This window comes from Notolepis coatsorum (assembly GCF_963971535.1).
Source record: "Notolepis coatsorum genome assembly, chromosome: 10".
Classification (NCBI taxonomy): domain Eukaryota; kingdom Metazoa; phylum Chordata; class Actinopteri; order Aulopiformes; family Paralepididae; genus Notolepis; species Notolepis coatsorum.
In genome coordinates, this window is record NC_140174.1 from 39,052,543 (window position 1) to 39,065,663 (window position 13,121).

General features: G+C 41.0%; 1 protein-coding gene across 1 annotated transcript; it reads left to right on the top strand.

The window, feature by feature from the left end:
• Positions 1–8,650: 8,650 nt before the first annotated feature.
• On the top strand, positions 8,651–10,282 carry LOC311235770 (homeobox protein HMX3-B-like; the record flags this gene model as incomplete). Its single annotated transcript, XM_084323256.1, has 2 exons — positions 8,651–8,942; positions 9,681–10,282. 2 exons carry the CDS (start codon positions 8,651–8,653, stop codon positions 10,280–10,282), a joined length of 894 nt encoding a protein of 297 aa, XP_084179382.1.
• Between the last annotated feature and the right edge of the window lie 2,839 nt (positions 10,283–13,121).

Here is a 13,121-nt window from a genome sequence, read left to right on the forward strand (position 1 = left end):
ACTCTAACCTTAACCAGCTCCTTAACAGCGCCTAAACTTAACCCTTCTAACCATAAGCAACTCCGAAACATTGCCATTCTCTAAGACAAACTCTAACCTTAACCAGCTCCTTAACAGCGCCTAAACTTAACCCTTCTAACCATAAGTAACTCCGAAACAATGCCTAACCTTAACCAACTCCGAAACAATGCTTAAAGTTATGCCTAAACTTAACGGCGAAAGAATGCGAATGCACGTTAAAAAAAAAAAGAAAAAAAAAATTGAAGGGAATGAAACTTGCCAGCAACAGGCCATAGGATCCACAGCAATGCAGCACTGCCAATTGAGCTAGTTCTGGATAGTAAAAAAGGGTGGATTACTGCTACATAATGCTGCCGCGTCGCCGCGGGGGCGTGGCTAGACGCAAGTTGGGCGTGGCTAGACACAAGTTGGTTGCCTTTAATATTTAGGCGTCAAAGCAATAGTCGTGATTGAAGGATCAAGAAAAGAGAGCAGGGCTCGAGATAGGTCAATTACAAGTGATTTACATTTTCTTTCCAGCGCCTGCCTACAAAGTACTGGGATGTGCCAGCAGCTACTTGACACTTTTTCCCCTAGTAGCCACCTGGTCATCATGTAACTCCAGGGCAGTCAATCTCTTTCAGAGCAGGGTGATTGTGAAGTCTTCTAGGCCCTCTTCTAATGCATTGCTCTGTTCTGCTCTGTTCTGCTCTGTTCTGTTCTGACATGAACAGCTTGTCTGACAACATAGAGCAGATTACTAAAATCTCTCTCTCTCTCTCTCTCTCTCTCTCTCTCTCTCTCTCTCTCTCTCTCTCTCTCTCATTCACACACACACACACACACACACACACACACACACACACACACACACACACACACACACACACACACACACACACACACACACACACACACACACACACACACACACACACATACACCACACACACTCACAGGCATTCAGGTCCAGGTCCTGCAGTCCCAGCTTGTTCAGAACATCTTCCACCTATTCAGGAGACCTTGTTGCCACTGGATGCTGTGAGACACTCTGCATATTGATAGAGATCTTATCAGGTGGGGACAACTCCTCGACTGCAACACACGGGGAGACATCCGCAATCTTGCTGTTCCTTTTCAGGGTCACTGTCTTAGTGCACACAGGGACGTGTTCTTATAGTATGCTCATGATGTGTCATGCCTACCAATATGGTGCAATGCCACAGCTTGTTGTCCACAATTGTCATTTAATGATCGTGACCTATTATTTGATTACAATCACCTGTTGTTTTTTACGTAAACTTACATTTAGTAATTTAGCTGACGCTTTTATCCAAAGCGACTTACAAATTGTGAACAACAAGTCAGCAGGAAGAGTACACCTCTAGCAGCTAAGGGTAAGTGGTATTGTTTGTCAAACAATGTCGAACTTGAGTGCTACAGTCTGAGTACATAGTATAGACATATTCGCATAGTAGGTTTAGTAGCATAGTACATAGTAGATAGTAGTATAGACATAGTAGCAATGTACATAACAGTAAAAGACAGTAAGTTGTTTGCCAACCATCGTTCGAAGTGAGAGAGTGGGAGGGAGAGATTGGAAGAGAGAGGGAGGGAGAGATAGGCATAGCGGGGGGGTAGGGAGAGAGAGAGGAAAAGAGAGATAGAGAACGGGAAAAGAAAGGGAGAGAGAGTGGGCGGCTGGGTGGCGTAGCGGAGATTGCGCTCGTCACCAATGCAAGAGACTCCGGTCTCGACTCCCCGAGTCAGCGTTGCCTCCGGCTTGGACCAGTCGTCATACTATCTCAATTGGCAGAGGTACTCCTACAGGTCGGTTGGGTGACGCCTGTACAGCAGAGACAGGAAGTGGATCAAAAAAAAAAAAAAATGGAGAGAAAGACAAAGAAATATATAAACTAAAATACATTTCCTTGTACATATTCACACTGTAAAGTTACAACTGTGCAAGAAATTATCATGATCATGCAGTTCAGTATGAAATGACAATGACTGTAAATTATCATATCTATCTATCTGTCTGTCTGTCTGTCTGTCTGTCTGTCTGTCTGTCTGTCTGTCTGTCTGTCTGTCTGTCCGTCCGTTTGTCTGTCTGTCCGTCCGTTTGTCTGTCTTCCTGCCTGTCTCCCCCCCCCCCCCCTCTCTCTCTTTCTATTTCCCCAATGTCCCCAGGTACATTTACCTTGTTTCCGTTGTTGCTTTTGATATCTATCACTGTCCTGCCTCCAATTGTTGTTCAGAATGTGACTGATGTGTAATCCGTCAGGGTTCAACCAGAGTCCTAAATTAGTAACACCGGCCACCAGACAAATGCTGTATACATTTCGTCTTTGTCTTGGAAGTTTGTAAAGAGATGTAAAATCAATGGCCTCTGAACTGCTCAAAATTATTCACTGCACCCAATTGTAATGCAAATACATCTTATGATCTGTGGAGATATATTAATCATCTCCATCATGGAAGAATTGTCAATTTTACATTGCAAACTAAATTATTCAATCTTGTTATCTCATATTAAATAACGCACAGCATGGTTTCAGATAATATGGGACACTTTTTGAAGGCATTTCAATCAAAAAGCTCCAGTTCAGAATAGTTAGCCCATGAGTTTACAACACCTACATTTATATAGGGCTCTAGTTCTAGTGTTGTCTTGCTGTTAGTCTTGAAGTCAGCAGGCAGATCAGAAGGAGAATGGGATTATAGATTAACTGAGAATACAGCCTTTTATAAGGGCTACACTGATGATATGAAATAATCACATGACATTTGACTAAATCTGATAAAGTGGTGAATATCTGTAATTAGAATGGATACCAAGCGGGGCTCTTTTGCCTAGAGGTCGCTGTTTGACGACCTTACATATTATACCTTTAATTAATATTGCTGGCAAAATAAAGAAACATATAAATGTATCTTGTGCTGCACTACACCCTCTCATACACTCCTATATATACTATTTTAATTATATTCATACCCTGTTCTTCAGCTGATCTCTACTGTCTGTTTTGCTGATTTTAGTGAATTATTTTTGTTTTTAAATATATGTTTATATGTATATATGCAGTCATATGCCTATATTCTTTGTTTATTATTCTTATTATTCTTTTATTATTTCTTTTTTTCTTTCGGAACCTGCTGTCTTGCGATACTTGCTGTACAAAATGGTTATTATTAGCGCCAAATGCTTCCCATGTCCGGCCCATTCTGCATGCGCTTCAGGGGTGAGAGGCATATGGTGGCGCTATAGAGCATACTCACCAAGCACAGGTTTTTTTTTCGGGGGGTGGGGTGGGGGGTTCTGGCTGGTGCTGAAAGTGAATCTCCCAGTGTATTTACTATGGAGTCTGTGGTCCTGCGCACTGAAAGAATAGCTGCATGTGATGCCGGTGTGCACTTAGAATTAACATGGGAGCATCTGTTCAGCTTCCGTTTCTGGTGCTGTTCTGCTGTGTCTCAGTACTGACAGTGCATTTGGGATCAGTGAACCAAACCATTAAAGACCACTGGAACTGGGTGGTTGGTTTGTGTTGTTGAGCCATAAGAAATGTATGGTAGAGAGACATCAAAAATCAAATGTATTTGTAATGCCCGAAATCACAAGGTAATGCCCCCATGGGCTGGGCAAGTCTTCTTTAAACAAGTCAAGAAGAAACATCACAATAAATCAAGAACAAAATCCACCATAAAATCCAAATATGCAACACTCCCAGACATACCCGAGTGAAGGTAATGACAAACTCACTAAAAACCTAGCAATAGGAAAAAAGCACCACAGGCGATGTGGAGGAGAGAAACCTTAGAAGGGTCGTTCAAAGGGGGATCCCCCAACTTGGATGTCAGTGATAATATAGTGTTGCTATGGATGATCGATGAGTGGAGAAATAAAACAGGCGAACAGGCCCCCTGAACTTTTGGGGGCCCAAAATGACAGCATATTTGAGGGCCACACTTCCCCATATTGCTACCCTACCATCTTGACCCTTATCATTGTTTTTAACCCAACCTTTACGTTTAACCCTTTACCGGTCACTTCTTGAAATACCTGGAAATTCACAATTTAAATTCTAGAATGTTATTTTGGTGCTATTTCAAAAGTTATCTACAATAAAAAAATAAAATAAAAAATGTCCCCCTGTAAATTAAGGTTAACCGAAGTGTCCGTGAACAGGCCCTCGACCGGTACCCTAAAAATGTGGGGGCTATGGGGCATATTTTTCCTTAGGGAGCATATCAATGAAACTTGGCAGGCTGATTCATAACATAAAATAAATAATAAAATGTATTGTGAGTTTTCTTGAATTTGCGTTGCCATGGCAACAGTAGCCGATAAAGGCCCAAAGAAGAATAGCGGACAAAACTATATAACTACATGGTACTACAGGGTACTACAGGATACTACATGATACTACATGGTACTACATGACACTACATGGTACTACAGGGTAATACATGGTACTACATGGTACTACATGATACTACATGGTACTACAGGGTACTACATGGTACTACAGGGTACATGATACTACATGGTACTACATGGTACTACATGGTACTACATGGTACTACAGGGTACTACATGGCACTGCAGGGTACTACATGGCAATACATGGTACTACAGGGTATATGGCAATACAGGGTACTACATGGCACTATATGGTACTACAGGGTACTACATGGCACTACAGGGTACTACATGGCACTGCATGGTAGAAGTAATACCCTAAGTGTAACTGACTAGATGCATCGGGCATATGTCTAAAAATGGACACCTGAAGGGGCATATGACCGTTTATGGCTTCACCACTTTTTAGCTAACAACAAATCCTGATTTCACTAATCCTATGCAAAAAAACACCTATCCTATCCTTTACAATGATTGTTCAACTGCAAAAATGAGTAAATGTTATCAATTCACCATGACTTGTTGAGGAAATAATGGATTTTGAAGAGTAGAAGCAGGTGCAAAAATTTGCATTTGTTTTGCTGTGGTGAAAAGATGCAAGTTGCAGATCCCCAGGGTCTATCCTGATGGGATGGTGACAATATCTGTGTCATAGCCTGACCTGTGCTGATTGGCTGGAAGAATTTTATTTCATAGATTAAAGATCCTCCCCTCTCCCACCTGGCTAAATATATTGTATGGGGAAGTGGCCAAAAATTGTTACTTGGCCGGTAAAGGGTTAACAGTAGCAATAAAGGAATACTGTCAAAGATTTCTTGATTATAAATGTACCCATACACTGATACCAAACCCCACCCTCCTTTTTCCCATAGGTAAAGGCTGCTAGAGGGAGGGGGCACAGTGCTTGCTTGTCGGAGGGGGTTGTGTCGGCACTGCTGTCAATACTTTTTCACATGTGAGATATGATAGTTTCATATTTACTTTGAATGAAAAAGAAAAAACAACACTGATGGCTCGGTTTTATTGGTGTTCTATTACATAGAAAACATGTGACAAAACACAAAACTTAAAACTGAACCGCATTTAAATTATTATTCAAGCATATGCATAGAGTCACTGTTGTTGTGAGATAAATTGGATTTTCTCAACCTATACAAAGAAGCGATGTGGACCACTCTCCAGTTCTCAAGGGCAACGCTGTTTTGTTAAAGCCTACTTGAATCCCTGTATAATTACAGGTCTCATGGCTGTGTTGAAGATGGGGGTGGAGAAGGGGACTGTTGTAGTTGAGCAGTGTTTGCCCACATAAAGTGCAATCAGGATAGTACTTTTATCAAAGCCGGTAATTACATTCATTAGACAAGGTCTGGTACAGTAATTAGGAAGAATCAATATATATATATATATATATATATTTTTTTTTTTTGTTGGAACAATATGTCAATATGTAGGAAATACCGTTCCATCATTCCTGATATCTTTTGGGGGCTTTTGAAAAGGCTTTGTCACCAAACACACTGCTGGGTGTGTGGGCAGGCATGAGGTGGAATGAGGTACCGGAGGTCATTTACGTATGAAAGGGTTATTGAGAGCTTTGAATGTCAATAGCAAGTGTCTTGAATTGTACTCTGTGGGGAAACCATAGCGAGCCACACAGTTTTCAGAATACATTCTGGTGTCGCTGCAGTAACCACTCTGCATCTGTTCCTGCTTTCAGTCTGTTTCAGGGGTCACACAGGGTCACTCTGCTTCAAATCCGTCTCAGTATATAGTACTGTACCTCTCAACACAATCTTAATCATATCTTCTTTGTGTTTTAAGCTGGAAAACAACACAACAACAAACAAAAATAAAGAAACAAAATAATGATCCCTCTCTATTGCCATATTCGTTTTTATTCACTGTTTTTATCCAAATACACATCATCAATTGAATACTTCTTATGGAATATAATGAAAGAAATACCTTCTAACTGTGGTCAACATTGATATAATTTTAATAATCAACAGAAACAAGGTTCACAACAACAACCTCATTAATGCGGATCATCCTGTGGGGTTTTGGAGACTTTTATGAAGTTGATTTGACGGGCCATTATCACTAACTGATGTTTATTGCTATGATAAGGTCTCGATCTGATGTCTGCCTGTACCACTTCCTAACTAATGAGATCATAAGTGAATGCAGAGCAAGTGAAATGCAGTCTAATGTTGCTTATCTGTTTTCCATGGAGGAGCAGCGTGGTTGAAACCGAGGAAAATTGAAACGAGTGAAGGGTGAACGACAAGTTGACCCTCTGCAGGTCACAGCGAGATGTCACAGGCAATCACTGAAGTTTCAATGAGAAACGGGCAAACTCAGTGCAAACATACAAAGAGTATAATGTCACAAAGAGTAATTTTGCATTGCCAGACCTCGCTCCATGCTGTGTTTTAGCTCTGTGCCAGACCTCGCTCCACGCTGCGTTTTAGCTCTGTGCCAGACCTCGCTCCACGCTGCGTTTTAGCTCTGTGCCAGACCTCGCTCCACACTGCGTTTTAATGCTGTGCCAGACCTCGCTCCACACTGCGTTTTAATGCTGTGCCAGACCTCGCTCCACACTGCGTTTTAATGCTATGTGCCAGACCTCGCTCCACGCTGTGTTTTAGCTCTGTGCCAGACCTCGCTCCATGGTGCGTTTTAGCTCTGTGCCAGACCTCGCTCCATGGTGCGTTTTAGCTCTGTGCCAGACCTCGCTCCACACTGCATTTGAATGCTGTGCCAGACCTCGCTCCATGCTGCGTTTTAGCTCTGTACCAGACCTGGCTCCACACTGCGTTTTAATGCTGTGTCAGACCTTGCTCCACACTGCATTTTAGCTCTGTGCCAGACCTCGCTCCACGCTGCATTTTAGCTCTGTGCCAGACCTCGCTCCACACTGCGTTTTAATGCTGTGCCAGACCTCGCTCCACGCTGCATTTTAGCTCTGTGCCAGACCTCGCTCCATGGTGCGTTTTAGCTCTGTGCCAGATCTCGCTCCACGCTGCGTTTTAGCTCTGTGCCAGACCTCGCTCCATGGTGCGTTTTAGCTCTGTGCCAGACCTCGCTCCATTGTGCGTTTTAGCTCTGTGCCAGACCTCGCTCCATGGTGCGTTTTAGCTCTGTGCCAGATCTCGCTCCACGCTGCGTTTTAGCTCTGTGCCAGACCTCTCTCCATGGTGCGTGTTTAGCTCTGTGCCAGACCTCTCTCCATGGTGCGTGTTTAGCTCTGTGCCAGACCTCGCTCCACATTGCGTTTTAGCTCTGTGCCAGACCTCTCTCCATGGTGCGTGTTTAGCTCTGTGCCAGACCTCTCTCCATGGTGCGTGTTTAGCTCTGTGCCAGACCTCGCTCCACATTGCGTTTTAGCTCTGTGCCAGACCTCGCTCCACATTGCGTTTTAGCTCTGTGATTTTGTTTGCTGAGCTATTGCAGTGTGATGGTTAAAGTTACAGGGTTAAGGTTACGATTAAGTTTAGGGTTAATGTTATAGGGTTAGCTTTAAGTTTAGGGTTAGTTACAGAAAGCTGTAAATCTGTGTAATGTCCCCATATTTCACATAAACATGTGTGTGTGTGTGTGTGTGTGTGTGTGTGTGTGTGTGTGTGTGTGTGTGTGTGAAATGTGTGCATGTAATAGCCTACATATGTTTTACATTCCATGTTCAGTTCTTTACTGAGGTGTGGTGAGCCAAAATATTCCTAGACCATTTAGTTTGGTGACAGGTGATCTGTCTGTAGATAATGTGTGTCCAAAAATCCTATACCTACCCTACGTATGGTCAATTGAGAACCTATTGAGTCTGAAGCCAATACGCACGTGGCGTGTAGACTTTTTTCTTCGGAGTCTATTCTCGTCATATCCCCCGCCTGACCCCCCTTTCTCCACTCCATGTTTCATCTCAAATCCTATTTGCCATTGTACCTGCCCAATCGCAACGTCTGGGCGCATTTAACTTGGATGACATGTTTATCTCATCATTACAATCCAGCGCAGGTTTGACGCATTGATCGTTGTGCTTTAACAGGGCTCACCTCAAGATCTGGATCCGAATGACTTTATTTCCCCCTCTCTTCTGCTATTCCTACATAACCTATATATACACAACGCAGCGATAGGGCTGCAACAAAGAAAATATTCAACTTTTCCCCCTCTTTTGCGGTTTTTAATGGTGATTCATATTGGACTGTAAACATACAGGCTAACCTAATGGCAGATTCTGATTCGCAGGAGACTCGCCAGCCAGCAAAAGACTCGCCGTTCTCCATTAAGAACCTGCTGAACTTTGACAGTAAGCCGACGAAGCCAAGCACATTTCTCGCTTCATCAAAAGGACTATTTGAGGGGAGCTTCTTCTCTCGGATCGGTGAATTGTCTTTTCCTCGGTTTGAGCTGCCTGCGACCCAGCGGATAGGACTATCAGCGCACTACCTGGAGCGCGCCTCTACCTGGTGGTATCCGTACACGCTAGGTACCCCGGGGGGACCATTTAGGACTGGAGGTAGGCCTGGGTCTGGACGACTCATATTTACATTTGGGATATGTATAAATATTACATTCAAGTTTCAAGTTCAAGTTTTCACGTTTTGTTTTATTCGTCACATATAATGTACATCAGTGAAATGCTTTTTGCTTGGTTCTGTATGAACCCCCTGAGAATGTGCTTCATAGTAAAACAATTTTTTTTAAATAGTAAAAAGAATGAAGTACACTATATACAAAATATACAATATACAAACTAAAGTACAACCTAAAGTGCCAAATGAAGTACAAAATGCAAACAATGAAGTACAAAATGCTAAAATGAGGTATAGATGAGGGTGGTATTATGGTTTTGATTGATTGATTGAAAACGTTATTAACAGATTGCAGAATGGGTACAGTACAGTACAGCTCAATACACACAATTGTTAAGGGGATGCAGACCAGAGAAAGACTTTCGTCTTGTTTACATCAGGGTCCCCCATTTTCAATTCATCAGGACATAATGACATACATAGAGACAGTACTGCTATCTATACATTTATGACATACCAGATTTGCAGGGTATATAGGTGTCCAGCTCACTTATTGTGCATAATGAACAAAATAACAACATTAATACAGAGATGTATTTCAGAGTATATGCCTAATAGGTGTAACCTATTTGATTTTGTGATGTGAAGACTAAATGTCTGATGTACTGAATATAATTAATCTATTTTTTATTTTTTTTATGAATTGTGTTTCCTGTTATTAGTGTCAGAAAAGCCCGTTCTCAGAGACACCTCCTCGCCAGTCTCGGACAGACACTCGCCGGAGCTCCACAGAGGCGGCCCGGGAACCAAAGAGGACGACAACAGAAGCGCTGATGATGATATCGTGCTGGATGAGAGTGACGTGGAAGACAACAAAAAAGACGACACTGCTGCAGATGACTGGCGAAAACTGGACGACAACCCAGATAAGAAAACCTGTCGGAAAAAGAAAACACGAACGGTGTTTTCCAGGAGTCAGGTTTTCCAGCTGGAGTCCACGTTCGACATCAAACGCTATCTGAGCAGCTCCGAGAGGGCGGGCTTGGCGGCGTCTTTACACCTGACAGAGACGCAGGTGAAAATATGGTTCCAGAACAGACGAAATAAGTGGAAAAGGCAGTTGGCTGCTGAGTTGGAAGCGGCTAATTTGAGCCACGCGACGGCGCAGAGGATTGTCCGCGTGCCCATACTTTATCACGAGAGCGCCGGCTCAGGAGGCTCCGCAGGAAACTCTCCGGCCAGCCAGTCCCTCTTATCGTTTCCACATCCCATGTACTATTCCCACCCCATTGTCACGTCGGTACCGCTGCTGAGGCCTGTTTGAGACTCTGTTATTTGTATTTGTTTGAATTCTCCTTATTATTATTATTATTATTATTATTATTATTATTATTATTATTATTATTATTATTATTATTATTATTATTATTATTATTATTATTATTATTATTATTATTATTATTTTTGTATATTTTTTATTATTTTATTTCTTTAATAGGACAACATAATTTCCACCGGAAAGCTAAAATGTGTATATTATTCTGCAGTTACTAAATGATAGATATTTTTATTATTATTATTATTATTATTATTATTATTATTATTATTATTATTATTAGTAGTAGTAGTAGTAGTAGTAGTAGTAGTAGTAGTAGTAGTAGTAGTAGTAGTAGTAGTAGTAGTAGTATAGTAGTATTGTTATTGTTAATAATAATAATAATAATAATAATAATAATAATAATAATAATAATAATAATAATAATAATAATCATCATAATCATTGTTATAATAATAATAATTTCCTTATACAGGCTAAATTCCATTGTAATCTAAATTCAAACATGACCATCTTGTTTTGAACATGGTATTTTACAGGGGCTTGTGTCAGTGTTTGTATAAAGTGGGATTTCATATTTTGATAGCTTATTTTATAATAGCCTATTGTGCAATATAGTTCGCTCCATACAACATAGCTCTTGTCCTTCAGCGTCCATTTCACAAATGAAGATTTGCTTTGAAAGAGTGAGGACAATCATTTGTAAAATAACTCCCCGGGCGGAAAGCAGGTAACATTTACATGTGTGGCTATAGGCTGCTAAGCCTTTATTTTTTTTAATCTTTTTTATTTTACCCTGGAATAGCCAAATTACTGTCTTTATTGGCCTACATGTTTTAATTTTTATATTGTTATAGAAATTCGGTAAATCGTGAAATACAGTCCCACACTATCCAACCTGAGGACTTTCTTTCCAAAACGATTGGAGAACAAGGCTATACTCTCGCGGGATGACTGCTGTTGAAAAATTATGATGGAATCAACTGTATTTTTTTTTTGTTTTTAATTATTTATTTCATTGTATTGTTTTATTTTCGGTATGCATTTTTTTAAAGGCCCTTCCATGTTTTGGAATGAAACTCTTCATTGTAAAAATGCAAGTTAGCCTTAATTTGTGCTTCTATTAAAAATAAAACCTGAAATGTAGCCTGTTGTTTGTGTTGCCTCAGATTAGCTTTTTTATTTAGCCATAGAAGTCACAAGGAGAGATGATGCCTGCAATTTCTTCTAACGCAGTGGTTCTCAGTGGCGGAGGGGGTTCCAGCGAATAGTTTAATTTCACTAATATTCTACACTAGAAGTTTGCACAATGTATTAAGATTTCTGATCTGAGGTTTCTCGCTCTCCTCTGTTATCTCCCCACCTGCAGTATAGACATGCATGGGATTCAGGACTGAATCATATAACAACTATCTTCTCATTGATTGATTGAATTGATTGAAAACTTTATTAACAGATTGCAGAATGCACAATATAGTACAGCTCAATACACACAATTGTTAAGGGGATGCAGACCAGAGAAAGACTTTCGTCTTGTTTATATCAGGGTCTCCCATTTCAATTCATCAGGACATATATGACATACACAGATAGACAGTACTGCTACATCTATACATTTATGACATACCAGATTTGCAAATACAGTACTGTTTGTGATACAAAAAGAGTCCAGAAAAGGGAGTATACATCTGGTTGGGGGGGGGGGGGAACACTGTAGCCTACAACTGTACAAACAAAACTGTACATTGAAATATTGATAACTATACTAGGTAATTTACTGTACATTGGAGGGGGTTGGGGGGGGGAATCCCTGTAACAAGCAAAACTGTACATTGGAATATTGACAAAACTGACATATTACTTTATAAATGGTAAATGGCTTTATATTTGGGGGGGTCCTTGACAAGTTGACAGTGACACGAACAATAACTTCGAGGGGCATAAGATGTCTCCAATGGATTTCGTGTGTTGTTTCTTGAAGGGGAAAAGGACCATATCGCGGTATCAGCAGCATAGGCTAAACTGTCCCGTCATGAAAAGGCGGGGGTTAAATCATTTTTTCGTTGGGGAAACAGAGTAGCCGTCTCTTCATTATTATAATAAAATTAAGCATAATGATATCGTGATCATCATTAGTAGGCTATAGGTAATTATGAGGGGTTGGGTTGGTTGGGAGTGGGGGCGTGTTTTGTTTACTGGAATAGGCTACAGGCCCTCCATCATATCGGCATATTAATAATCCAGATTATTGTAGATTTAAGAGGTCCTGTAAAAGTCATTTGAGTAGAGCAAAGCACCAACTCTGCCAGGGTTACAGGTTTGATTCCTATGGGCTAAAAATATATGCACTCATTGATAAAGCATAGTGTCGTGAAAAGATGTCACATTATTTGCTCCAAATCCAATTCAGACTAATTTGATTATTATCCTGTTGGCCTACAAAAGAAATAAAGAATGAAAGAAAGGAAGAGAAAGAGAGAGAGCGAGAGAGATCCCATGCCATGTGATCCACCGTGTGACAACGGACATGTCCTCGCAGTCGCACTGAGAAATTCGACCAATAACAACGAAAGCGGGAAGCTGGTATATTCGTTTTAACCAATAAGGTTACTGTATTTAGAGTAACGGTAACAGAGACACTCCAAAAGGAGACTAACCAGTGCATCCTCACTTCCTGTAATTTGTCACGTGAACTACACAAGGCACGGCATTGGTGGGTTTACTGCCCGGAGACTAGAGCGGGCACAGGTTCCATAGTAGCGTATTTTTTTAAACCATTGAAATCGAGGTAAATAGCGGACTTTCTCGTTGCTTACAACTTTTTAAC